This window comes from Nelusetta ayraudi, unplaced genomic scaffold (assembly GCF_046127955.1).
Source record: "Nelusetta ayraudi isolate G7.1 ecotype Tasmania unplaced genomic scaffold, CSIRO-AGI_Nayr_v1 ptg000005l, whole genome shotgun sequence".
Classification (NCBI taxonomy): domain Eukaryota; kingdom Metazoa; phylum Chordata; class Actinopteri; order Tetraodontiformes; family Monacanthidae; genus Nelusetta; species Nelusetta ayraudi.
The window spans coordinates 8,610,374-8,637,536 of NW_027466055.1; the positions used below are offsets into that span (position 1 = coordinate 8,610,374).

Sequence of the window (27,163 nt, forward strand, 5' to 3'; positions counted from 1 at the left end):
CAAAGTCCCTACATTGAAATGTGAAGGTTTTGGCCAAACCTTCAAATTAAAACCCAAATGTATCCATAAAGGGAGGAAAATAGTGTAAGAAAATGGTAGTGATAGCTAGCTAGACAAATAGAAAATTCTATCTATCTATCTATCTATCTATCTATCTATCTATCTATCTATCTATCTATCTATCTATCTATCTATCTATCTATCTCGCTCACCATTTGGGTTCACTCCCGTGATTTTATTTTGAAACCGCTCCTTTTCCGGTCTCTTCGCTGCCTATTCCACGCTGACTTGACTGGCAGATGAGGTTGAGGGACCGGGCGGGGAGCGCCTCATTCATTCTCCACATCACCGCACAGAAGGGGCGCATCTCCCGGGGAGGACGAAACAACTGGAGCCAGCCCCGATGGAAACACACGTGTGATGCATAAAAACCGGGCGGAAATTACATCTTCAATGCACTTTCGGGAGGAAACTCAATTGTTTCGACAACGGGAGGACACTTCATGCGTTTGCCCATAGACCGGGGCGTTAATTTGCTTAATCGTTTAATTATAAAGGAGCTGCGCCCCCGGTCGGATTCCCCACAGAACCGCCATCTGCGCTTTTCGTTCTTTAATTCTGCCGTCTGAACCCGACATGGCCACCGGGACGTCTGGGTCCAGGTACCCGCTGCTGGTGCTGCTCTGCGCGCTGTGCGCGTCGCCCGGGTCCCGGAGCCCCGTGGCTGCTGCTGCTGGGAGAAGCTGCGCCGACACACGGCAGGTGTACGCCGAGATGGGCTACAGCACGGGCACCGCACCGCAGACACAGATCTCCGGTAAGAGCCCGCAACTGGGTGGGAGGGAGGGAGGGAAGGAAGGAAGGAAGGATGAATACTACATAGGCTACACAATAATTTGGGAATGAAGGAGGCCAGCACCAAACTGTTGTAACTCAGTCGGCATGTACCAGTTTTGAGCTCATTAATCAAATTTAAAGAATAATGTGGAAGCATATAGTATGTTTGGTGTAAGGGGTTTGTGCCTGGGAAGCAAATAAAACAAAAAAATTCGAATAAAAAAAATACATGTGTGGTAAATTACATCAGGGAATAAACAAAGTCATAAAAAGTGATTCTTAAATTTTCAAAATGTCATTAGCCGGCCATGGTTATTACAACCCCCCCACCCACCCACCTCCGAAGGAATAACACAGGCTGGTTTAAAACAAATTACGGCCACCTCCTCCTCCCCAAAAACGGGACGATTAAGGGGATGAGCAAATTGCCAACACTGTGCAACAAAGAACCTCGCCCCTAATTAGTCTTTGCCATACTGGCCCCGCTGCTAAATCCCTGCACGTAACCCCATCGGCTGTGTTCAGTGGCGATAATCTTATCTGCCAAATGATATGGATTAGAGTTTGGGAGGAATTGGAGAAGTTTTTGTTTTTTTCAGGGGGCCAAGATTGGGCAAGAGGAAGAGAGAGCGAGAGACATGGTGGTGGAAGTGAGGAGGGATGATGATGATGATGATGATGATGATGATGATGATGATGATGGAGGAGAGTTGGATTTGAGTGATGGAGAGAACGACAGTGTGTCTGTAAGTGAGGCCCAGATTTAGCTTTACATGGTAAAAATTATAAGATGAAAGTCTTGTTTTTATTGTCTTGAATGATAACAAGAATTTCATAAACTAGGCTGCCAAACACAATTTTGTGGCAATTCCAGATCTGTGTGCGTGCGCGTGTGTGTGTGTGTGGGAGAGAGTGTGAATCAGTGAGGCAACTGCAATATTGATTGATTTTGTGTGTGTGTGTGTGTGTGTGTGCGCGCGCGCGCACGCGTGTGTTGGGCCTATCACCGTCTGAGTCTTGGCTCACTGTCCCATCGGGCCGAGGGGGAGCAGATGGCCGGGGGAGAGCGCAGGATGAGCGCAGGCAGTTTTAGAAATGGAAATAGAGGCACTGGGACGGATGAGGGCTAATAGGGGAGACGGCGCGGTTGAGAACAAAAGAGGCGGAGGGCGTCCCGTGCAACTGGGTGGAGTTGGGCACGACACTTTCGACTGCCTTGGCAGAGCTAAACATCCCTTTGCTGGGTGGCAGGATCTCCAGGTGGGAGGAGTGAGGAGCGCCGAGCTCCCTCCACACGCCAAGCACCGGCGTGTGTAGTGTTTTCACTCCCCCCATGGCTGCCGTCTGCATTTCATTACCTCTGACATATCAAAGAGCCAACCTGAGCCCACAAAGACAGACAGATTGGAACTGAATAATTCATGCCGGGGGAAATTACTGCCTTTTCGCTGATAAGAACACCCCTCACCCCCCCACCCCCTACATCGCCACCGCCAATAGAGTGATGAGTGCAGGGAGTGAGTGACTCTCTAAAAAGCACACCTGATAATATCTCTGAGAGTTATTGGCCGCGGATGTCGTGAGGGGATTGGTAATAGGTTTGTGTTTGCCCTGCATCTCGACCGAAAAAAGCAGCACTTAGAGGAGCGCGATCGCTGCGGAGATCTGAAGCGGCGGCAAGTGATCAGACGGAATAATTAAAGCGATGAGCGAAAGTCCCACGTTCTGTCCAAAGGCTAATTAATGTTTTCCACCAACATGTGTCTCGAGGCTATTGATGAACTCCTCAGAATGCTTCTCTTGCTTGCTCCATTTTTAAGATGGAGTGCGCTGAAACACACAGTTCTATGAAGCTGCCCTTTGTGATGTCAGCAAGGGCAGAAATCCCTCTCCCACGTTAGTGATGAAAACCCGGACAGTTTTTGTCCCCTTGCAAACACGCACATAGGCCTGACGAAGCATCTTTTTCTCTTGATAATTAAAGGATTAAAACCTAATACGTCACCTCGGACGCTTTAACCTTGTGTTGTCTTGCTACGTGTGTGTGTTTCATTTTTCCCAGGCGAGCACCTGCGGCTCTGTCCCCAGGACTACACCTGCTGCTCCAGTCAGATGGAGGAGACGCTGTCCCTGCAGAGCGAGAGAGACTTCCTGAGGGCTGTGGAGGAGAACAGCCAGTTCCTCCTGACCACCTTCACACAGAGACACCGCAGGTTTGACGGTAAGGGCTCTGTTGGATGCCTTGTTCCACGTTTGATTCTAGCCGTACATGGTTTCGAAACTGAATTAGAGTCCACACGCTCCCCTGTGCAGCTTACATCAAAAGGTGTGGCTCGCACTTGGCCGCTTATTTTTCTCACATTGCAGCCGTCCCTGGCGAATCGCGGTGATTGACGGCCGGCGGCAGACTTGTTAAGGGTCTCCACCTGTTTCCGCTGTTTCTCTCTGGCGTCTCAAGCTAAAAGTGCAGCGACTTATACGTGTCGGATAGACGCCTCTTAGTCATAGTTGTGCTGTAGCTCGACGGAAAAGTAGGAATGACCTGATCCTATATGCGCAATGCAAAGTGATCGACTTGGAATCTCTTTTAAAACTTCGCAATTGCAGTCAAGTGTCAGCAGCTGATCTTTCATAAGCAAATATTTTCTACAAAGCAAAAAAAATGTGTCCTATATTGTGTCTATCAGATCTTCACTTGTAATCTTCAGTTAAGCACCTTCAGACAAAAAAAAACAAAAAACTATCCTAATTCTCTACAGCTTTCCAGGAAACTGCATATTTAGCCCTGTGTTTATGGGCTCCTTCTTTATGACATCACAAAGGGCCTATCTGTTTTATTAGCACACAGTTTATGAAAAGTGGAATAAGCCAAACAAGTAAATATGTTAAATTCTCAGCACTGACTGGATAGAGAGCCATAGCATCATCATCATCATCATCATCATCATCATCATCATCGCCAGAAAGGGTGAATTCTGCATCACAGGTGACCTTTACAGAGTGAGTCACAGCCCTGCCTTGCTTAGGTAACCTTGATGACATCATGGTGTCATCACCTGTCTTGCTCAGACGTCCTCCTCCAAAGCCTCCGAGGACGGACTAAATATGGCAGCTGATTGCACCTGCATCACAAAATCCCATTTAGTTTCACCCTTGGAGTGACTTGGCTATTTCACGGAGGGTTCTGGAGAGAACTGAGCCCACGCTGTCTCATATCCTGGATGTACCAACGCAGGCTCATGGCTGAATTTACACTTTTCTCCTTCTCCCTGCTGTGCGACTGCTATCACCTTTTTTTTTTATTTTTTTTTTACCACCATCCCGTCCCGGTTTATATAATCCGCACGATGAATCATTTGGACACACGGAAGTAGTGGGAGACCGCGTATGAGTCCCAGAGTCGTAAATATAGTGCGTGTTGTTATAGGCTCATTTAGCCGCGTTCAAGATCTGATGTAAGTGTCCCTGCGAGCAGGGGAGCTGTAGACGGTGGCGGCGGAGGCTCGGCGCCTACGTAAGCAAGATCCTGGCAGCGATGTTGGAGAAAATACGGAGGCGGGCGGATTAATATCTGATCTTTTTCTTGTCCGAGCGCAGAATTCTTCAGAGAGCTGATTGACCTGTCGGAGAAGTCCATGAACCAGATGTTTACCAAGACGTACGGCCTGCTCTTCACACAGAACTCGCACGTCTTCCAGGAGCTGTTTGTGGAGCTGCGCAGATATTATTCCGGTTATATTCTGCACTACTTAAACCCCCAACCCCCTACCCCACCCACCACAACCCCGACACAGACACACACCTCTCATCCACTCTATTCTATATTTTCAATAGCACAGATTGTCCAAACCATAATTGGTCTGTTAGGATTTCTCACCACGATAAGCAACTCACAAATAAGATCATGTAAGAAATCATTTTTTAGGCTTTTTAAACTGAGGAAATCAGTTGGTTGAAAGATGCCTTTGATTGTCATCTGATCCCTGTTGTGTTAAATCCCCGGCTGCTTTGATCAGGCGAGAATAGTCAGCACAGTTTTTGATGTAGAGTGAAAATGCCAAGAAGACTTTATAAAAAGAAAAGGGAGAGAGGGAGCTGGAATCCCTCAGACGACTGATTCTATTTTTGCTCTGCGTCTTTCTTGTTTTGGCACGACTGGCAGTTTCTGTCTGCAGGCTGCTGCCGCTGCTGCTGCTTAGTCAGTAGCGCATCCTTGTTTGCCAAACAGCATGTATGGCTGATTGGATATGGATGACGTCAAATAGCACATAGATGACGACAAGCAGCAGTCTTTCTATAACACAAAAGAACACAAAAGACTGACAGTAATAGTAGAGTAAAAAAAATAAAACTCAGATATTTTTTTTCTTAGAATATGAATGTGTAGAATGTAGTGCGTCTTCTTTTTTGGGGGGGCAAATCAAAGATGTGAGCTCACAGTTACTCCTGCGTCCACAGGGGGCAGTGTGAGTCTGTCGGAGGTCCTCTCAGACTTCTGGTCCAGGCTGGTGGAACGAGTCTTCTCCCTGGTCAACCCTCAGTACCAGTTCAGTGACGACTACCTGGAGTGTGTCAGCAAACACGCCGAGCAGCTGCTGCCCTTTGGGGACGTCCCACGCAAACTGCGCGTACAGGTGAGCTTTGAGGAGGAGGAAATAAGAAGAAAGAAATCACCAACAACGCAACGGCATCGACTTATTTGATAAACACAAAACTGTCTTTTTGAACGCAGGTGTCCAGGGCTTTTGTCGCTGCCAGGGCACTATCTCAAGCCCTGGCAACTGGTCGGGACATTGTTAACAAAGCAACAAAGGTGAGATATTAAAATATGCAGGGCGTATAATTACAAAATTATTGATTAGAAAAATGCAATTCAAAAGATGTGCCCTTTGTGACATCACTAAGGGAGCTCTCAGATGAATGGTAACACCCCGAGAAAGGTGTTGGTTTCTCCCTCTGAGACCGCCCTGTATTTGACCCCTTTAAAATATGTTGTAGGCCTAAAAAGCATTGGTTAGCAGAAAGCTAAAGTGTTTTGGCAGTAGGCTGTAAACGGAGGGCTAACTATGCTGCTTCCTGGAGATGATAAGATAAGATAAAGGAATATGACAGCGACAATGGTGATACATGTTTTCAGGGAGTGAAAAAAGTAAAAAGTTTACATGGCAATGTTAAAATGGCGAGCGGACCTTCCATTCCCTTCTCTTCCTCCCGCATGCTTTGCTGTCCCAGCTGAGTGCCGACTCGGAGTGCGTCCGCGGGCTGATGCGTCAGTGGTACTGCCCTCTGTGCCGAGGCCTGCCCTCTCTGCGGCCGTGCCACTCTCTGTGCCTCAACGTGATGAAGGGCTGCCTGGCGAATCAGGCCGACCTGGACACGGAGTGGAACAATTTTGTTGGTGTGTGAGACAAATATAGACATATTCATCACTTCAAAGAGGCACTGCATGCAGAAAAGTGTTTCATTGTCAAATGACAATAGAAATAATTTGCTCATCTCTAAATGTGGGCTCTTGCTCTCTAATTTATCTCCACCTCCGCACGCCTTGATGAGCCTGCTCACTCGGAGCCTCCTCACCCTGACGTCTCTGTCCGTATCACCTCCCTCTTCTTCCAGACGCTCTGTACCAGGTCTCGGAGAAGCTGGAGGGTCCGTTCAACATGGAGCTGGCCGCAGACTCCATCTCGGTCAAAGTGTCCGAGGCCATCATGCACATGCAGGAGAACAGCGTCAGCATCTCCAACAAGGCACGAAAGGGGGCAAAAAAATAAACACTTGTTTTTTTGTTTTTTTTTTTATCACACAACTTGATCTGCCATTCAGTTATCTTAAGTAATGCTCTTTAATCACTTTGAACCTGACAATGAGGCAGCATGCTGTAGAAAGAAATGACGCTTCATGCAGAGCCGTACAGAGCGGCGAGGACATGGCAACCACCGGAGGAGTGAATTCATCAGGGAGACGCCCACGTCTCCTCAGAAACAAAAAGGCTTCTCGGTTGTGATAAGGGTGTCAACAGGAACAGGAAGCTCTTTCTCTGTGTGTAGGAGATGTGACAGAGATGATGCTGTTTGAAACAAGGTTCCGTAGTAGTCGTCAGCACAACTGAACCGGCTTCTAAAGCCTGAAGACTAAAGAATAACTGCAAACCGGCAGATACTGCTTGAATTAGCAGAACAATTGGAAAATAATACTAATAGGATTTCTTAATATCTCAATATGCTCACAGGTGTTTCAAGGGTGTGGAAACCCCCGGCCAACGCCAGGGCGGTCCAAGCGCTCGCCCAGAGAGTCGGTGGGCACCAAGAGGCCTTTTCGTGTCTACAGCCCTGAGGAGAAGCCCACCACTGCTGCAGGAACCAACCTGGACAGACTGGTGAGGAAGACAATGTTCTCAGTAGAACAGATTCCCAGTGACCAGAGAGAAGAAGTTGTAGCAAATTATCCTCTGGGATTCTCGTGTTTTTTAAATTACACAGATTTTTAAAAATGTCTGCATCCAACCGAGTAGAATGAACTTGTAACCCATCAGTTACAAAGAGAGCAAGAGCTTTCGAATGCCCACAGTGAAGATGAACAAATGAAGCCACGAGTCAAAGCCAGATTTTCCTGGAGGTTTCTTTCATCTATTTATAAAGGATGCAAGGCATGTGGTTAAAAAAAAAAAAAGCTGACCCGCACAACCCGTTGTGTCTCTTTTCCGTCCCGAAACCTCGGTCAGCGGCTTCAATATGCTTCCTCTCAGCCAGCCACACCAAACAAGTGCACTTTTTTTTTCTCTTTCTTTCTTTCTTTTCTTTTTTTTTAAAGCATCTCTGAGTCACCAACAGCAATTTCTTTTACTGCCTCCGCGCAGGTCACGGAGCTGAAAGAGCGGCTGAGGCCCATGCGTGGCTTCTGGGTGTCCCTCCCACACACCATCTGCAGCGACGAGAAGACGGCCGCCGACGTCACCAACGAGGAGCGCTGCTGGAACGGACAGACCCGGGGGAGGTGAGCGCCGAAATGGACGGCAGCGGTGAGGAGGTGTTAGTGAGGTAGGAGGGGACGGTAGGAGAAGGGAGGAGGTGGCTGGAGGGGGCACACACCTCCAGTGCAGGAGAGGCGGTAATCCTTAAAAATGACCCCCCCCTCCCCTTTTCGGTGTTGTTGTCGGTTATTTTTTTTTCCATAGACGTCTTCTCAGCTTCAGATTCCTCTGTTGACACTGACATTACATCAGTGATAAAAAGAACAAAGAATGAAGAAAACAAGAGAAGGAGGCAGTATAATATACAGCCAGCCCAAAATAATAATAATGTACATATCATCACTCGTGCCCTAGAAACACAGGTTTGTCGGTTCACCGTTCCATTTGGCTTAAATTGTGCTTCGTCAGACCACATTATCTTTCACACCGCTCACAGAACTGGTGGCCCTTAGGCAAGGAATTGAAAATGCATGTGCAGCGGTCCCATTCGATACTTGGGCCAACGTTTGCCATACACATGAATGTCTGGAAGCCAATGGCAACCACTCTGAGCACCTATTGTAATTGTAGAGGCCAAAGGTAACTTGTATTAATCTCGTGATGTCTGAATAAATTTGGTATTGAAATATCTTTGCAGGTTTTTCCCTTCCTGATGTGTGTATACATTATTTCGGCTAACTGTATAAATATGTATGTGGAAAAATATAAGTGCAAAATGTATGCACAAAAAACATTGTTAACAAACAGATAAGCATTGCACAGGTGATTGTGAGTCCAAGGTTTTTGCAGGTGTTCAAAAGTGTGATGGTGGTCAGCTTCTCTCCCGTGATCGACTGGCTCCGCCCGCTTAGGTACCTCCCCGATGTGACGGGCGACGGCCTGGTGAGCCAGATCAACAACCCCGAGGTGGAGGTGGACATCGCCAGGCCCGACGTCAGGACCCGGCAGCTGATCATGGAGCTGAGGGTGGCCACCAACAAACTGAAGCACGCGCAGACGGGCCAGGACATGGACTTCATGGACAGTGAGTGTGACGGTGCTCTGCCCTGACCTGTGCAGACCCGCAGAGGGGCGATGCATCACTCGGGGAATGTCTCTGTTCCAGGTGAGGAGGGAAGCGGCTCTGGTGGCGGCGACCACGGCGAAAGGTACAATGACGATTGGCTGGGCTACGAGCCGTACTCTCCCCCCAGCAACAACCCGGCCAGGAACCCCGCGGCCAAGCCTGCCAAGCCACCGAGAGTCCGAGAGAGGAACAACTTCAGGTGGACCAAGATCAACGGGCAAGGCCGAGTCCACTCCGGGACCAGCGGGCCCACCTTCTGCCTGCTTCCTTTGTTGTCTCTGTCCCTTGTAGGCACTGCTGCCCCCATGTGGAGATAGCCGGTTGTCACAGCCTGCACAGAGAGGTAGTACCTGTCGCCCTCAAGCACATTAAGAAGTGTAGTGGAAAATAAGAACAAAACAAACGAACAAACAAACAAACAAAAAAAAAATGCAAAAATCCATTTGGTTGCACCAGCAGAAAGAAAATGATAAAAAGGCTAATTAAGCAATAATCAAAAAGCCTTTTCAAGCACAAAATTAAAAAAACGTAGTGTATTTTTTTTTTCTGCTAGAGCCACAAAAGAAACAAAGCTTAAAAAAAATATTGCCATTGCCATCCGTGATACTTACTGATGATACTGATGGAGTCTTGATGCTAAGTGGCGTGCATTGCTGCAGCAAATATGTGTGAGCCGTGCATGAAAGTGACATAAAAGGACTATATTTAATGGCTAATCAGCGGCATTTTGTTGGTATTGAAGCTCACAAATTGGAGGTCGGTGAGATGGGGATTAGCTGTGCCAGTTAACTGCAGTATGTGCAAGCTGCTGATTTGATCTGATTTGACTGACTTTGCCGGCTGCCTTTCCCCGTTTAACTGAATTAATTAAGTCGAACTGATCTTGGTTTCAGTTCCGGTTGTTAGATCTTTTCGTATACTTCGTGCAAGTAGTAAGATTTAATCTGTTTGTTTAATTAAAGGCCCACTGTGTAAGATTCTGCAGCATACACTGTTGAGAATGCTGATTGCGACGCTTTTAAGGCAAAGCTCTGACCCCGCAGCAGAGAGTGGAGAGGGCGGCCAGCAGAGAATCCCACCTCGGAATGTTTCCTGCCCAGGGTTTTTGTTTATTCACAAACATTTTGGGTTGGGATTTGAAACGTTTTGTCAATCCCTCCAAAAGTAATAGATTACGGCTGATGGATCATTGACGGCCAATGATAAACCTACTCCTCAGTATCGCGACAGCATTTATTGTAAATGTGAGTCGGCTAGTTTGACGCTAGAACAGGCTAAAACTGGCCGTCATATGAGGCAACACCAATGTTGAAACCTGTTTTGTGCCTTCCCCTCTTGTCTGCGTCTGTTTGGCCTCCTTGTGTCTTTGAAGTCAGGATTACTTCAGCAATGCTACTTCTTGCATTAGCATCACTGTCCACCATTTCGTACGATTACATTTTGATAAACGCACACAAGGTAACGACCAACAACCGTTCACAACTTTTTTTTTCCCTGCACTGTCTTCTGCCTGGACGTGCTTACAGAATCGCGTGAAATAGCTCTTTTCAAATGTACCAAAAACAATATGACTACAGGGGGCCGGTTATATACGATGATATGATACAGTATAGTACAGAAATATAGGGTGATATATTCCAGTTCTCACTGTATATGATCCTTAATCTTACACGCTGGACCTTTATAGCTTTGTGTTTTGGATTTGGAGATGAAAGTGTCAATCTTCTGACATCTCACTGAATGTATTAAAAAAAAAAAAATCTTTAAAATTGCTTTGATGTTATGACAACATGGGGGTTCCTAATTGTAATATATTAGTCTTTCTAAATTATTTGTAATATAAAATTTCATTGACATTATTTTAATGTTTTTTTTTTTTTTTTTTTAAACCAAGGATTTGAGTGTTGAATGTTTCCTTCACATTCTCTGGTGTTAAAATAAGGGGAGAACATTTTGATCATTAATACCTTTTTTGTATTGAATAACCAAGAAAAATATCTTGTTGGATGCTGGACCAAATTATTTTAGCTTCTTTTTTTTTCTCCCAGTGTTTTTCACCTTCACCAGAGATTGTGTGAGAGTAATGTGTGCTGCCGTGTTTGTACGTTGCTTTTGTATTGTTTCATGTACATTCCCAAGTTCTTGTTGCCAAGGCGTTGAAATGTTTTTATTATCATACTTTTCTACTCTTTTTTAAAAAGTGACGATAGTGAGGCCATTAAGGGTGTTACAGTTGGACTGAATGCTAAAAGGCGAGAGCGCCAATACAATGGCTCCTCATATGCTGAATGTGTTTAGTCAAGGAAAAAAAAAATCACTTAATAACCTTGACAAAACAACCAGTGTAACAAGAAAAAAAACAAAACATGAAGATTAGTTTAATGTGTTAGGAATCAATCTGAAATGCTTGTTTGCTGACATTTGCCTGACAAGATCTCTGAAACATCTTTATTGTAAATGCAACGCTGCAGTGGCTAGTTAGCGTAGCTTAGTGGAAACAGAATGGCTTCATCCATAACACAATGCACCTGACAAAGGTTCTTGAATGAATTAGGTCATTGCAAAAGTGGTAGGTTATACCCTTGGCTTTGTTTGCACTCTTGAGGGATTTAAGCTAGTTTCCAGTTTTATGATCAGACAAGCTAACAAGCTGCTCGCCACCTTCATACTTTGTGAAAGAGTAAAAAGGTGCTAACCTGCTCAACCTCCTCTTAAGTCTCACACATGGAAAGAGCATATTAAAAAATGTGTAGTGATATTGTTAATTGAGGATTGTAAAACGGATGAAGTCTCAAGAGAAGCACATTTTCAGGCAAAATCACAGTAGGACCACAAAAGGAGCTGGAGGTTTTGAATATTCAAAATTTGTACAATCTTAAGTTAGAATGAGACACTTTAAGGAGCGGCCATGCTCAAGACTTCACCACAGACACAGTATGCGATTGGTCTGCAGCCACTTGAAATGCTGCTTCAAAACAATGTTGCACCGAGCCCCTGAAGTCCTTAAAGGTGACATATTTCTTGTGCGCATATTTTTTATCCAAGTAGTTCCGATAAAAACTGATCAATTGTTCTGCTTCACTTAGTTTTAGACAAGCTCTGCGGACTGGTGTCAGCAGCCACCACTATCTGGAAATGCACTGGGATTTTATGTCAGCTGCCAAACACTTTCTCAGCTGACACTGGCACAATTTGAACCCGCTGTCCCTTTTAAATAAAACTCGATCTGCCGAAACCCATACATGTTGTACTGCAGTTCTTGTGGCACCTGAGTCTGGCACAACACATGCACCTTCTCTGAACTAATATTATGTATCTTCTATTAATCTGGTGTGCAGAAGAACAAAAAGTATGTTGCTCACAGGATGTTGGGGTTTTACATTGCTCGAAAATCAGAGGTCAGGCTACGATAACGTGCCAGCAGTATTTGCATTGATTTCCACCTCTAACTCAAACTCCGACTTATGCGTTCTTTTGTCAAATATATAGCACAACCATGTTCACGTTACCGTAAAAAAGTCTTCAAACATGTTCTGTTTCATTAAAAAATGAAAGTCTGTTTCATTTTTTATGGATTACTTTTATTGTGCCAAAGTGTAAAAGTAACTAAACTTACTTCATAAAAACCCTGGATTTCAATCCGATATCAATTTAAAACAGATTGGAATTAAAATGCAAAAATGTTCGAGGTTCAAAGCCGCCCTGTGCTCGTAGCAGATTGTGACTGCTCTCCCTTGGGCAGCTTTAGTGATGTCTTAACCTGTTAGATAAGCTCTCTCTTCCTTTTGATCGGCATCACGTGGTGGCCTGTTGTTCCGTGGGGGGAGGATGGCGCATCCACGCTGGCAGGAAATCACAACAACAAAAAAAAAACATCAAATAAAAGACATGGTTACAACCTTCAGAGACACCCAGTTAGACTCGTCATCATTAATCACTCTTCCACATGAAAGGGAGTGGCAGTTTCTTCACAAGCTTATCTGATTTACCTTCCACAAGTAGAAGACGGGGACTGCCAACAGCAGGAGCAGCGCAATGACAGTCAGAAAGATGATCCACCAGGCAACTTTGGCATTATATTCAAGCTCTCTCTTCAGGAAAACAGTCATCCTTATCTGGGGGTGGCGTGTTCATAAGAAAGAGGAGGGCATGTTTGAAGTGGAAATATTCTAGAAGAGCGCAATGTGCGGTTGTTGAACGACAGGGTTAACTGCAATACTCGCAACGTCTGTGTGTGGCTTTACCTGTGTGCTGAGCTTCTCTGATTTTAGTCCGATATTGTCTGGGGTGTTAATTAAGCTGAGGGTGGCATCCACCACAATGTACAAGTAGTTCAAAGATCTGTATTCCTAATGGGGGAGGGGGGTGGAGGGGGGGACAAAAGCAAACAGAACGTTGGAGAAAGTTAGATCGGTTAGACTTTGAATCAATTTGTGGGATCCATTTGGGCCTTTTTTTTTTGTTGCAAACCTCTAAAAAAGTCGCGTTCCACAGTCGCGAGTGCAGGACCACCTCTGCAGCGCTGTCCAAGTTCAGCAGAGGGCAGTGTATCTCCACACACTGCAGGCCATCTAAGCAGTTCTGAGAGAGAGGATAACAGGGTCGCCTGTGTCAACAACTACATTTATTATTAATTAATGGTTTAACTTCCAGTACTACTACTAGTAATAATAGCAATACCAGAGTTTTGTGTTTTCTTTCAGTTGGAAGAATTGAGAATCCACCAGTGGACACAGCTTCAGCGTCAGCTTGGCGTCTCCTTCTGGAGGACTGATGCCAACCCTTCATGTCAAGCAATATCAAATTAGATCACTGCAAAATATACAGTGTGTACACACACATGTATGTATCTATATCTGTCTATCTATACATATATATCGTTATCTCTCTCTCTCTCTCTCTTCATATATATTACATATATACAACACTATACCTTCAGATTCTTAAGAGGATTGACTTCACTCGCAGGTGAGCAGTGTATGGACTGCTTGTTTTCATTGCTGACGTGAGTCAAGTACAGGAGCCATTTTCCCACGGAATTCTCTTTGGGCCACATGATGTTTAGCGACGCGTTGGCAAAATCTTTCAGGGATCGACCAAAATTTTCAATCTGTTTTTAAAAAGAAGCCAAGCTCACTTGTGTTTGAAAACATGAAAGCACGAGGATGGACAGCTGAGAAGACTGGGAGGTCGTATCTCACCCTGAATTGAAACTTAATTGGAATTCCGATTCCCTCCGTTGACTTGATGGCATTCTCACGTGTGATGTGGTTCAGGTTTTCTTCAAGTGACACTTGGTAAGGTTCAGCCAGTCTGACAAGGGGGAAAAAAAGTCAAAACATCTTTATTTTTGTCTTACTTTCATTGCTTGACCCTCAAAAGCTTCATATCATGCAAAAATGACTTTACCCATTGCTGACAGATTCAATTAAATCCTTTCACAAAAAATGGCGGGGTGGGGGTGGGGGGGTGGGGGGGGGTACTCAAGTGAAGTGCAGAATGAGAAATGGAGAAATCCAAAGTGACTCTGTTTTATATGTAAAATAAAAAAAACCCTTTATTTTGGCATGGCTACACAGATAAAAGACTGGACCTACACATTTTAGCTTATAGCCTTCACCATTGTTTTACAATTTTGGAGGCTATAAACAGAGGGCTATGCTGTTTTCTGGAGATCTACTCCACTGAAGTCTGAAGAACAAATAAAGATTTGAAAATAGATTGGACAAGACTTCTAAATTGGTGTAGACATAAAGCTGGGTTAATGCAAGACATTTAGAAAAGTGAATTAATGGAATGGAAATATTTCAAAAGACAATGACATACTATATTAATTGAAAAAGAAACAACAACAACAAAAAAAAACACCTACCCATATACATGCATCTCCAGCTCAAAAACAACTTTGGCCAATGCCTGGACTGGCTGAATGTGCTGCTCACTTGTCCTGCGTTAAGAGAAAATGATGTAAGAATCAAATAAAGAAACAGCCAGAGGCTGATGTGAGCTGCCAAAGTCGCCTCACGTCTTAAGCAGCAGAGTGACGTTGACGGCCTTGGTGCTCGGCAAGATGTGGTTTGTTGTGAGTATGATATAGAAGGTGACCTGCAGGGGATTTGCATAAAGAATGTTGTGACAATACGAACCCTGATGTTCACAATGACAAAATTGAGCAGCAGTGCTCACCTGTGCGTCTCTCTGCAGGGGGTTTCCCAGCTCACAGTCTATCACGGATCCATTATTTTTAGCCTTGCAGCTCTGCCTTTCCTTCAGCATGAGGAACATGCATTAGCTATGAAATCATTTTAATCATCGTGCAAAACTGACTTTACCATTGCTGACAGATTCAGTGAAACCCTTGTACAAAAGATGTTGGGTTAGTAAAAAATTGTAAACAATTTATTACAATGGTTAGCAAAAAAAAATTGATTATTCATTTCACTTTAGCCACATCGTCTTGTGCAGTTGAGGAGCTTTACAATTAGTCATATTCGTGTCCTCATACAGTATGTTTACAGCGTGGCTCTCATAGGCTTGGAAGAAAAGTTCAGTTTCAGGTGACTGCTGCGGCGACTTACGTTTTAAGACTTACAGAGCAAAAGAAGGTGAGCAAAAATTAACAGATTTTTAATGGGTTGATAAAAAAAGAGATGCATGCTTCACAGGTGTACTTTGAAACTGCATTCAATCATTATTGTTCAAACATAGACAATTAAGTAGAAAATCCAGAAACAGCGCCAGTAAGCTGAGTATAGACAGAGAAACTGTCATGCAATGCTTTCAATATATCTCCCTGTATCATCAATAGCACGTTGTCGTTTACTCACAGATCCTGCATGTACAGCAGAGGTGTAGCCGAGAGTGTCGGGGAGTATGATGGTCACGTGAGCCTGGTGCGCAGGTTCCCCATCCCTGTTAGTCACAGTGATCTCCAAGGCAATGTCCTCCTTGGATGGTGTGATGATGGCGATGTCTCCCTCCCTGGAGACACAAAGCAACCACATGATAGATCCAAGGTGGCCCTCGTCCACCCAGAGAAAAAACACATACACACACCTGGCCAGTGGTTCGTAAACATCCATGTTATTCTGACTTTTCTTCCTAGAGCAGAACCTGTATTGTAGTTCCAGGTTGCTATGGCAAACATTCTCTGGGCTGCATTCTGGGTTTATGAAGCGAATCTGAGCATACAAAACAAAACAAACATCATGAATACACATTCACCATTCACTATGTTAGCTAAAAATTTCAAGTACTTGCTAACATAAATATCACAATAAATATCACACAGCAGGAGCTCAGTGCATCCAAGCAGAGGGATGTGGTGAAGATGACTTGGTAAAATACAAAGTTAGCAACAGAATAGGGAGAAAGGAGATTTCAGCAGTTAGAATGAAGTTCCTGCAGAATAGCTTCTCTCCGGGCGCAAAACACCTCCAACTTGTCTTGGACACCAGTGGACACATTTGCACCTGTGAGAATGTCCTGTTCTGCTGGTAGATGTTGAGCACGGGAGTGAGCTGTGCCTCAGCTCCCGTCCTTGTGCCCTGGTTGGAGCTCAATAGAGACGTAGCGACCGAGACGCTGATGTCGCGCAGGCGGTCCTTGATGTTGCTCTGGAAGAGGAGGGTTTCGTTTAAACTGATGCGGCTTCGAGTTCGTGCTGTCTCTTTCACGTGAGAGTGACAAACGGTACCTCGAGTCGGAGTTGGACGTCGACGCACTTTCGTCGGTTGTCTGTGCGAAGCTCCAGCGTTCTTTGCGCCGAACCCTCGAATACCACTCTGGGGGAAAGCCTGGACTTTCTCTCCTTAGCATCAGCCGTGAAGGCGAAGTTGAACTCTGCGGAGGAAAAGATCAATAAACACCTGCAACCAGCGACGCCATTGTGGGACGAACTGCTTAAGCCAGGGGTTCTCAAACTTTCTCTGTCACGCCCCACCTTGGAGGAAGAGAGATTTTCAGGCTAGAAGCCCCAAATTTGACGTGGCAGTGTCTTGGGGGATCCCAATGAACCTGCAAGTGGTCCCATGTCTCTAGGACAAAGTTGACTTTTGACCCCCATGCAAGTGCATGGCATTAAGCCATTAGTCTCACAAATAGTCAACCATTTCATTGATTTATTTATTTTTTATTTTTTTTATTTTTAAATTTGGTAGCATTGACTGAATGTAAAGGTGGACAGAGTTGCCCGTCACCCGTTGCTTTATGAATACCGCTTTTGAAGCTTCCTTGGTTGGTTTCATGGTCAGCGCCATCTTGTGTTTCGGGTTCGTTTTGAAACTGTTAGCTTCCATATTTGGATGTATGGGTGGTACCGAAAGTAAGCAAGGATTAGAGCTGCAGTGCAGCGTCTGCCTGCCTACCCGCTGGTAAGCAGACTTCCCATAATTTTATGGCCATTGTTTTTATTCACTGGACCAAATCGAATAAAATGAACCTTAATTAATTCTTTACTAGCAATTTGTACAAACATAACTTATTTAAAAGTTTTGTAAAAGGTTTGCTCCAGTCAGTAATTGTCAGTATTTTGCAACATGTTTGTTGGTCCCTGCTGGACAAACGATAGAATGCAGGTTTTTGGAACTTATGCTGTATTTTTTATGTACAGTCAATGTTTGGTAACAAAGGTAGTTACTGAACCACTATCACCATGACAACATACACATCTGCTGCTACCCAGTTAGAATGAATATTACCAGCATACTAACAAAATATCTGTAGTTTTAACTTTTACGTTCTAAAAAAAAGTATGTAATATTAAGCGTGTGCTTCATTAATAACATGTTGTCATGAGAAAACTCACTCAGCTTAGCGTTGAAGGTGGCTGGACGTGCTGTGTAGCTGAGGCAGGCCTCAGCTATGAAACGGCTGTGCACAGAGACAAAAATCAGGTCAGAAGTCCGCGAGGCCGCTGCTGGTATTACGCTGCTGCTCGTTGTTTTCCGTGCACACTACCATGTAACTTTGTCACACCGCTGCCTGCTGAAGTCAATCTCATTTGGCGATACTGTCAGGGAGCTGTCGACACGGACGACTGGCTTCGCTCTGGAGTGGGTGCGAATTATGTTAAATAAGATTAATATAAAGGATTAGTATAATGGCAATAGAATATCAAACTTATTAAAAAGGACTGCAGGTCTTTAAACAATCTTTTTCATGATGCAGTTTTGAGCGAGAATTTTTATGATCGTCAATGATCTGAAATTACCTGTAAATGAAAACAGAATCTGACAGAGAGCCTACAGCCAAATCTGGGTACTGGTTGTTGTCCACGTCCAGGTTGCCAGACAGAGAATATCCAAACAGGGTAACAACAGAACTGGGTCCCGGGAAGAGAACCTGAGAGGATCACATTTGCTGTCAGTCATCAGTCACAGAGAAAGTCAGGTGACATAGGCTCTGCACATGTTATCAGAAGACCACATGGCCCAACATAACACCTCATTGTTTTTAGAGCTGCTGTTTGCTCTTGCAATTAAGGTTTATATTCAGTCATGAAAATTTTAGTTTCAGAAAATTGTAATTTTAACTTTTAAACACATAATCATAGTAACACACACACACACACACACACACACACACACACACACACACACACACACACAGCCTTACCTGAGCTGGTTTTCTGTTGATGCCATGTTGTGAGCCACAGTAAATGTAAACCTTACCGGAATCATCATACGGTGCACCAACAGCAACATCTGCCAATGTTTGAGACATTGTGGTGTAAAACCTCACATCCACTGATGCAAGTGAGATGACTTCAACAAACAGAGCTGTTCATTATCATTATTGTTCCTTTGGTACATTCAAGCATCTTCTGCCTTCATTTTACCTCCGTAAGAATCCTGGTTGAGGTCTCCTATGTTTTCCACTGCAAGTCCAAACATGGACTCTTTGTTTCCATTGAGCCGAACTGGAACAATGTTTTCCCAGTACTTCCCTCCGTTGTTGATGTAGATGTAAACTGCTCCGCCAGTCAAACCGTCTTTCTCATAGAACTGTGGCGCTCCTACGGCAAGGTCCTCCCACCTGGATGATTGTAGTGACGCAATGCAAACATGACAATCTCACAAATATGGATGCAAAGTCAAATCACAACAAAGCCTGGCAAACCGCTGAATGTTAATCGCATAGTCTAAGGCAAGAGTTTCAAATAGTTTTTTTTGGATTTCCACGGACAGAGTAACTAGTGGATACCATCTGAAAGTGAACCCACCCATCATTGTTGAAATCCACCACGGCCACATCATAGCCAAAGGAGGAGGCCAGGCTGGGACCGGAGAGGACCAACTCCACAGACAAGTTTTGTATAGCCTCAGGGTCTTCGCTGAGAAACGTTACCTGACCACTGTATCCTCCTCTGGGAGCCCCTGACACTATGGTCAGCTCCCCCTGCCTGAGGAGTGCCAAGCCAGAGTCAATGGAGAATCCTGCCAGACACAGAACAGGAAGGAGTTTGAAGGAGAGGTCGGGGATATTAGTATCTCACCTACATCCAAATTCTCTGTATGAGTACTGAAGTTGGGTTTAACTGACCAGCCTGACTTAGAAATGACCAGACACTCACCAAGATAGCTGTTTTTTTGGAGGGGAATGAGCTTAACTTCAAATCTGTCATTGTCTCCAGTCTCACGAGCCCTCACTTCATCATCAAACTTATTGTTGTCCAGTGGGTCCATCTGCACAATTCCTGTAGGGAAAAAAATGAAGAACAAAAACATCCATTGGGTTCAGTTTCTTACAAGTAATAGCACTGGGATTAAAAAATATTTTGAAGTGTCTGGCTCAGATCTATTAGCTGGAACCAAGCTTATCCTTCAAGGTTTACCAAGAAACAAAAACAAAAAGCATTTCCAGCTGTTTCTTTCCTTCCTCACCTGTCCACTGGTACGCTCCAGGGGCTCCAAACAACAGAGATTTGCCATCTTTTGCGAAAGATGCTCCATGACCCTGTTGGCAGAAGGCAAACCAATCCTGGTTCCTCTGACGATTTGACAGGTGTTTGAGGTCACAAACCACCCTCCTCCAAGTCCTCTCTTCGGCTCCCACCTTCAGATTGTCTCCTAGCAGGTAACACTGACCTGTCAACAAGTTTGGGACATTATCGTCCCCGTGCCACTGCCTGTATTTATGAGCACACATCTGCAAGGGAAAGGGAAATTAATAAGGGGACACATTTTTTGACTTTCTGTTTTTTTTCTTCTTCCTTACCATCACGTTTTTGCCAGGACCTTGGCTCGTCACCCGAACTCCCATCCACTGGTCAGGTACTCCCCTACTGCCTTCGAAATCTAGACAAAGACAAAAAGCAAAAGTTTAACTTTAATGTTTTTAATGTTTTGACTGCCACAAAGATACACATTGGGTTTGTTTAAGCGTGAGCAAGGCTGTTCAAAATTGACAGAGCAACTTTACCACCCTCTGTTGATGGGCTGTAGTACATGTCATTAGTCACTATACCTGTACACCCTTCCGTTCAACTAAAAAGAACAAAAACTGGGTCACAACTATTATTGTGTTTCCAACACAGATTATAGTTGCTAATCTGTTGTCCTGACATCTGATTAACAGCAATAAGTTATTTTCATGTGAGCAATGCTAAAGGAAATGCAAGATATTGAGGATTTCTTTTTTGTTTCTTAAAGAAAAGAAAGACCAAAGAAAGAAAGATCAGGTGCTGTGCAGCCGTGCCAATGCAAACGAAACGAAGTAGTGAAGAAAAGACAAAAAAACAAGTTTGACACTAAGTTTGTCTTGTTGCTAAACTGTCCCTCTGTTGGCTGAAATCACATCAAAGTTTTTCCTCCACAGCGACTGTTGTTTTCATTGCCTCAGATTCAGTTAGCTATTTATCCTCGACAGGACAAGACAAACTTTCACCCTGAGATTAAATAACAACTGTGCAACTGTGATTCAGGAAATGGGCAAGAGCACAAGGGCACATCAGGACACAAGTGTAATTTGATATATGATAAATATATTACATATGTTTTTTTTACACTTTGTTTCACTGCTTAAAACATGCACTGAAACACACAATGACATCATTGTTTTAATCAAAAGTGGACAAACAAACCTTCCTGATTAAACTCAATGGGCTGACAGTTCTCAGTTGTTGTAGACAGATCACACTGGTAAACAGCGCCTGTAGGGTTGACTTGGTTGTGCAGTTTTGCTCGTGGAGCTCCAACCAGTAATCTGTAAGAGAAACATCTTGGCTTGTGAAAACGACAACATCAACAACAACAGAACAGATTCAATCTAACTCTGCGCGCGCACACACACACACACACACACACACACACACACACACACACACACACACACTTGAATACTGGGATGTTTTGCTCACAGGTTCTTTCTGGTCGGATTCAGCTGCTGATGGAATGCAACAGAAAATCCAAACAGGCTCCTGGGTTCTCCGCTTTTCCTCAGAACATGATCGGTGTCCAGATTGAAAGCTGCGGCCTGGAGGTGCCAGGCACTCCACAGACACAGCAGGTGCCAACACTTGTCCATGTTGTTGCTAACCCTGCGGACCAAGCTATGGTGCCTGTGCCATCTGAAGGAGGTGAAATGAATTTTTAAACCAGCTCGTAGAAAGAGGGGTTTGGCCACAGCAGCTGCTAACTGGCTCAGTGTGGACGCTGAAAAAGGCACTGGGAGTGGTGACGGGACATTTCTCACACTGACTAAGCTGCAGAGTTCAGCTTTACGACATGATTACCAAAGTTAATATTAACTGCTGAGACTTGAGACAGTGCAGTAAAGTCTCTTCTGCTGGGAGTGTGCCAATGGGATTTAGAAGGACAACGCCTCGCTTTTTTTTCACTCCTTTTTCCTCCTCGTAAGATTTATGAGACTGGAGAGTGACCCTGTTAAAGCAAATTCTCCTTCTATACATACTCCTACACTGTAAATACATACATTCTTTTGTGGTGTAGGTGGTGTGGGCGACACCTCAACTGAGCTATTCTTCTCCATTATATTTGGCAGATTAGCCCTTTATAGTCTTTTGGTCCACATGTAAAAACATATTCACTCAGCAGTGTGAGAAATCCAGGAATTCTGCAGCTCTTAGTGCCAACAGACAACGGCCCTGTGGTCTTTGGATGTCACATTTGTATGTTTATTTGGACTTTTTCTTTTCTTTTTCTTTTTTAACTGATCAGAAATTGGGAATGAATAAAACACAAACATCGGATATTGTAATGCATAATTCATGAACAATCACCTGGGAGGGAATGCTATTGCAGGTGTTGCTATTGAATATCATCACTGGTGTGATAGGTTTGTAGTCTGCTTATTTATTGTTTTCTTTCGACAGTCCACATTAGGCTGAATAAAGGCCACAGCCTGTGTCTCCTCGGGGCTCCTGAGGCTTTGCCTATAAACTCACAAGACTTCCAGAATGGTTAGGGGATTTAAGGTTGTGCAACATGCAACACCGATTGCCACTGGATGACGTCGTGCACGATAAAACTTACTGAAGACTACTCACCAGCAGCGACAACAGCAGCAGGACAGAGGTGACAGTTTTAGTGACGTGCACTCACACGCTGATGGTGTGAACGTGACTCACCTCACCACTCTTCTTGTTCAGGCTTCCTGTTTTTGTGCAAATGACACTTAAACAGCACAAACAGCAGAACAATTAACATGTTATAATACAGTGTAACATTTGAAAAAAAAACTAAAAACCTTGTGGAATAGTTACAATTTTGCAGGCAGCGGAGTAATATTGTCATTGTGCACAAAACACCAACGATTAGGCTATCGTTGCAAACAGTGGAAAAAAAAAAGTGGCCCTGTGGTTGTGTGTTTAGGCTGAGATGTGACCTCTTTGTGGCTTAGAGCTGAAGGAAGACACTCAAACAAGACAAGTTAGAAACAAAATATCTTTTGATTGTTTAAATTGTTCTAAACAGAATTAAAAACAATCTTGTTTTATACACTGCAAAAAAAAAGATAATAATCAGAACAACCTCAGGCTCGGCTGAGACGCAAATGAGCCAAATTTCAATTGTGAGTGAACCACTTCTTTAGCAGAAAGGCTGTGCACATTCTAGGTATTGAAGCTGGGTGGTCTGTCAGAGGCTCCGGAAACAGCCTGCATCACATTTCACTGCAATGGTGCTTGTGGCTTTTTGGGCCGTTTTCCACGTATAGGGGAAAGTGAACACCATGTATACAGCCTGATCCTCAGCACTCAATATCTATTGTCTCAACACATGGGGACATGTGCAAACACAGATCCCCTGTTTGAAGTGCATTCTGGTCTGCGGGCCGGGTGCTTTGTTCACCTTAGGTCCGCTCAAACAATTACTTCTAAGAACTGTTTTTTTTATTTTTTTATTTACTGTTATTTTTGTTCACTGGGACAGTGAGAAGTGAGAAAGTAAAACTACAGTCGGAAATTGAATCTCTAAATGGCACACAAACTGGATGCATCACTTAAATCTTTTATCCATAGTGTGTTTTTTACTGTTTGGCTTTTCATTTAATTGTAAGGATTGTAAAAAGGTGGTTTGTCCTCTCCGGGTCGGTGGGGAAATCCTGCCTCAGGTGGAGGAGTTCAAGTATCTCGGGGTCTTGTTCACGAGTGAGGGGAGGATGGAGCGTGAGATCGACAGGCGGATCAGTGTGGCGGCTGCAGTGATGCGGTCGCTGTACCGGTCCGTCGTGGTGAAGAAGGAGCTAAGCCGAAAGGCGAAGCTCTCGATTTACCGGTCGATCTACGTTCCCACCCTCACCTATGGTCACGAGCTTTGGGTAGTGACCGAAAGAACGAGATCGCGAATACAAGCGGCCGAAATGAGTTTCCTCCGCAGGGTGGCTGGGCGTACCCTGAGGGATAGGGTGAGAAGCTCGGCCACCCGGGAGGAGCTCGGAGTAGAGCCGCTGCTCCTCCGCATCGAGAGGGGCCAGCTGAGGTGGCTCGGGCATCTGTTCCGGATGCCTCCTGGACGCCTCCCTGGGCAGGTGTTCCGGGCATGTCCCACCGGGAGGAGGCCTCGGGGAAGACCCAGGACACGCTGGAGGGACTATGTCTCCCGGCTGGCCTGGGAACGCCTTGGGGTCCCACCGGATGAGCTGGAGGAGGTGACTGGGGCCAGGGAGGTCTGGGCATCTCTGCTAAGGCTGCTGCCCCCGCGACCCGACCCCGGATGAAGAAGAAGAAGAAGAAGAAGTAAGGATTGTATGGTTTGTGTTTTATTGTAATAAAGCTCATAAAGATAAGACAACGATAGTGTTCCACTGCTGCAGTGGGTACAACATCAAATGTGTTTGTGTGTATAAATGACAAGGAAGTCTATTCAGTACCGTTAAACCTGCCACTCCTATGTGTTTTACACTCCTAATTTTTGTATTGTCTTTTTGTTGTTCTTCTTTTTATTTCCATATACTCTCTTGTTTTTATTGCTCCATGCAGTGTTTTTTCTCTCCCTTTCGTACAATAACACACATCCAGTCAAAGTAGCCTGGATAATAACTGATCGTTCACCAATGTGATTTTAACAAGAATGGTGGAAAAATAATAATACTAAACTAATAACACAAGAACACAGCTGAGAGATGATGTGTCACTGGCTTGCAAGGTTTACCAGGAAGTGTATATTTCATGGGCTAGCCAGTCAGCTTGCAGGTATAACTTGATGTTTAGAGTAGGAACTCAACACTTGCATAGGGAGACAAGGGTGGTGTGCAACAATGATCGGACGACTGGCTGCTTTGATTCTCCTCAGCACAATTTGTAAGTCTACCTCTACTCTACGATCGATAAGCGCTGTTGTTGACGGTGGACAAAGGCTCTTGAATTTCTACAAAAACTGTGAATCGGTACGTTTTAATTTTATACTCTTATTTTGTCAGCTCAACCTGCAGCTGTTCCTCACCAGATCCCTCTGATGGTGGCAAATCTTGGTGATAGCTTGACTCTGACATGTCCCGTCTCAAAGGAGAGAGCGGGTTTGTTTTTCTGGTATAAAATGAAGATTGGATATATGATCCAACTTGTTGCAAAAGGAACACATGAAAGAAATCCAGTTCTTACGGAGGAATTTAACAACACAAGGTTTACAGCCAATGTAGGTGCTGAATACTCCCTATATATCTCAGATGTTTCCAAAGAGGATGAAGGAATATACTTCTGTCAATCTGGATCTGTCTATGAACTTAAAATGACAAATGCCACAGTTTTGGTTGTGAGAGGTAAAGTATAATAAAATATTTAACCTTTTGTGGTGGTTTTGTAAATGCACAGTGGTTTAAAATTGTGTTGTGGGTGAATTCTACAGATCCTCAAACGTTGCAGAACTTGATCACTGTGAAACAAGATCCAGCGAGTGAAACCTTTCACGCTGGCGCTAAAGTGAATCTCCAGTGTTCACTTATGTCCAGTAACCAAGGAAACACAGGCCAGTGTCCGGGGGAAGACCAGTGTCCGAGTGTACACTGGTTCAGGGCCGGATTAGGAGAGTCCCAGGCTAGCATGCTTTACACTGGAGGAAACATCATTGACACAGAGGGAAGAAGTTGTGACTACAAGCTGTCAGAGTCCCTGGACGAGGGAACGTACTACTGTGCTATAGTCACTTGTGGAAAGATCCTGTTTGGTAGTGGGACCAGGCTGGAGATAGACAGAGTGGGTAGGTTAACACCTCTTATTTACGAATAGAATATTATTATTAATTGAGTTGTCTAGTGTGTTTACAACAGGACATCTCATATTGTGCAGCTACCATCAGCTGGGAAGCAGCTTCCTGTTCAATTTGCACAACATGGACCTGTTGTGCAGAAGTCATTGTATATATATATATATATACATATATAAAATATGACGCTACTTCTGATTGTTATGGCAAGACAGGTGCAGGAAAATTATAGATGTATAGATGCATTTAAAAAGTCATTGTGTGATAATAAGTTTCGAAGCTATATACAACTTACACATCATTTTCTCTGGCTATTTTTCTAATTTACAGAGCAGCAGAGAGTGTCTGCCATAGTAACTGGAGCTCTTGTGGTCTGTTGTGTGGCTCTCATCACCGTTATTATTTTCATGGCAAGGCAAAAAAAGGTTTTCTGTCGCTGCAAAGGTTGGTAATAACTATCAAGAATTATATTTATACTTGTCAATTAAAAAAAACAACAACTTTGTAATAACTTTATTTGTGTTACTTTCCTTTGTAGCAGCATTGATAAATGCCAAACTCAGTGAATACTTCAGATCAAAGGAGGGTAATTACTGGGTATGTACATTTTCAGCTAAATATTATGCTTGTTACATAAAAAATTTGTGCATTTGACTGTAAATGTCAAAAACTACATTCATTAGGGATAACAAAAAAAAAAATTGATAGGCAAAACATTAGTGTGTTTTAGGATTGCATAAAGAACATAACGCAGAAACAAACGTACGGAATGTATTAAAAATAAGATAAAATAAATGTTATAGTATTTAAGCTGTCCTATCTTTTCTTTTATTTATTTCTCTACTGAAATTCTAACAGCCACATTTATATTTTCCAGGGTGAAACAGTGACAAAGGTGAACTACGTAGTTATGAATGACTACTGGAAACCACAGGAATGAGAAACTAGCAGTGAAGAAAGAATGAACGTCTGATATCTGCAAATTATTTCTAACACAGTAGGAAGACACCTTGTTGTTGTTATTGATGCTGTTTTTTAATTGTATTATATAATATATCTCTTTAGTTTAGGAATAAAACTGGAGAATGTCAAAGCTAGTGTGCGCTTGTACACTTGGTATATTCACGCAAATCTTCACAACACTTATTGCAGAGATAAAAATATGATGAATTCAAAGGCTTTTTGCTAAAAGATTTTTGTACTCATGCACATTTTATGAGACAACAAAATTCAACATAAAACTAAATCTGGTGTTTGTTTTTTTAAAAATATATATATGTATATATTATTTTTTTGCCTTATCGACATATGCATGCCCCAGTAAGATTAAGAATCTCTTCTTCAAGGGGAACTTGACCACGACAGCATCAACAGCAAAACCACAAAGTTATAGATGAAGACACAAAGGGTGAGAAAAGACAATTCACAACTACTATAAATAGCTGCTCAGTCTTTCCTTTTATTTTGAATCTCACGGCACCAGCGTCTTGAGTCTCACTGTCACGAACCTTCAAACCGACATCACATTCGGCACCAAAATAAGACATTTCAAGACTAAAGATAAAAAGATAGTCCCGTCGTTAGGTGTCACTTGAGCACTGAACGGAGTAATACACAGTAATGTGGTCT

The 27,163-nt window shown here is 43.8% G+C and overlaps 3 protein-coding genes and 1 long non-coding RNA gene across 4 annotated transcripts; 3 read left to right on the plus strand and 1 right to left on the minus strand.

Annotated features, from left to right (window-relative positions):
- Positions 1–301: 301 nt before the first annotated feature.
- gpc2 (glypican 2) lies at positions 302–9,444 on the plus strand. The gene is made up of 11 exons (XM_076012306.1): positions 302–817; positions 2,900–3,058; positions 4,435–4,569; positions 5,296–5,471; positions 5,570–5,650; positions 6,070–6,235; positions 6,454–6,584; positions 7,067–7,213; positions 7,694–7,830; positions 8,659–8,831; positions 8,913–9,444. The coding sequence occupies exons 1-11, from the start codon at positions 637–639 to the stop codon at positions 9,188–9,190; spliced, it is 1,764 nt and encodes a 587-aa protein (XP_075868421.1). The 5' UTR covers positions 302–636; the 3' UTR covers positions 9,191–9,444.
- A 1,329-nt stretch (positions 9,445–10,773) lies between these two features.
- LOC142877725 (integrin alpha-6-like) lies at positions 10,774–21,988 on the minus strand. The gene is made up of 24 exons (XM_076012305.1): positions 21,232–21,988; positions 20,956–21,077; positions 20,091–20,170; positions 19,757–20,021; positions 19,447–19,569; positions 19,096–19,309; positions 18,712–18,908; positions 18,489–18,577; positions 18,085–18,215; positions 17,832–17,921; positions 17,680–17,744; positions 16,570–16,715; positions 16,346–16,489; positions 15,930–16,054; positions 15,701–15,854; positions 15,060–15,140; positions 14,899–14,978; positions 14,746–14,820; positions 14,075–14,186; positions 13,807–13,983; positions 13,554–13,655; positions 13,344–13,454; positions 13,118–13,222; positions 10,774–12,988 (listed from the first exon to the last, which is right to left on the minus strand). The coding sequence occupies exons 1-24, from the start codon at positions 21,396–21,398 to the stop codon at positions 12,842–12,844; spliced, it is 3,102 nt and encodes a 1,033-aa protein (XP_075868420.1). The 5' UTR covers positions 21,399–21,988; the 3' UTR covers positions 10,774–12,841.
- Positions 21,989–24,274: 2,286 nt separating this feature from the next.
- LOC142902078 (uncharacterized) lies at positions 24,275–25,675 on the plus strand. Its single transcript, XM_076046899.1, has 3 exons — positions 24,275–24,633; positions 24,753–25,091; positions 25,178–25,675. The coding sequence occupies exons 1-3, from the start codon at positions 24,591–24,593 to the stop codon at positions 25,555–25,557; spliced, it is 762 nt and encodes a 253-aa protein (XP_075903014.1). The 5' UTR covers positions 24,275–24,590; the 3' UTR covers positions 25,558–25,675.
- Positions 25,676–25,727: 52 nt separating this feature from the next.
- LOC142902089 (uncharacterized) lies at positions 25,728–26,622 on the plus strand. The gene is made up of 3 exons (XR_012929046.1): positions 25,728–25,978; positions 26,073–26,131; positions 26,412–26,622. It is a non-coding gene; the product is annotated as an uncharacterized LOC142902089 (long non-coding RNA).
- Positions 26,623–27,163: the final 541 nt, after the last annotated feature.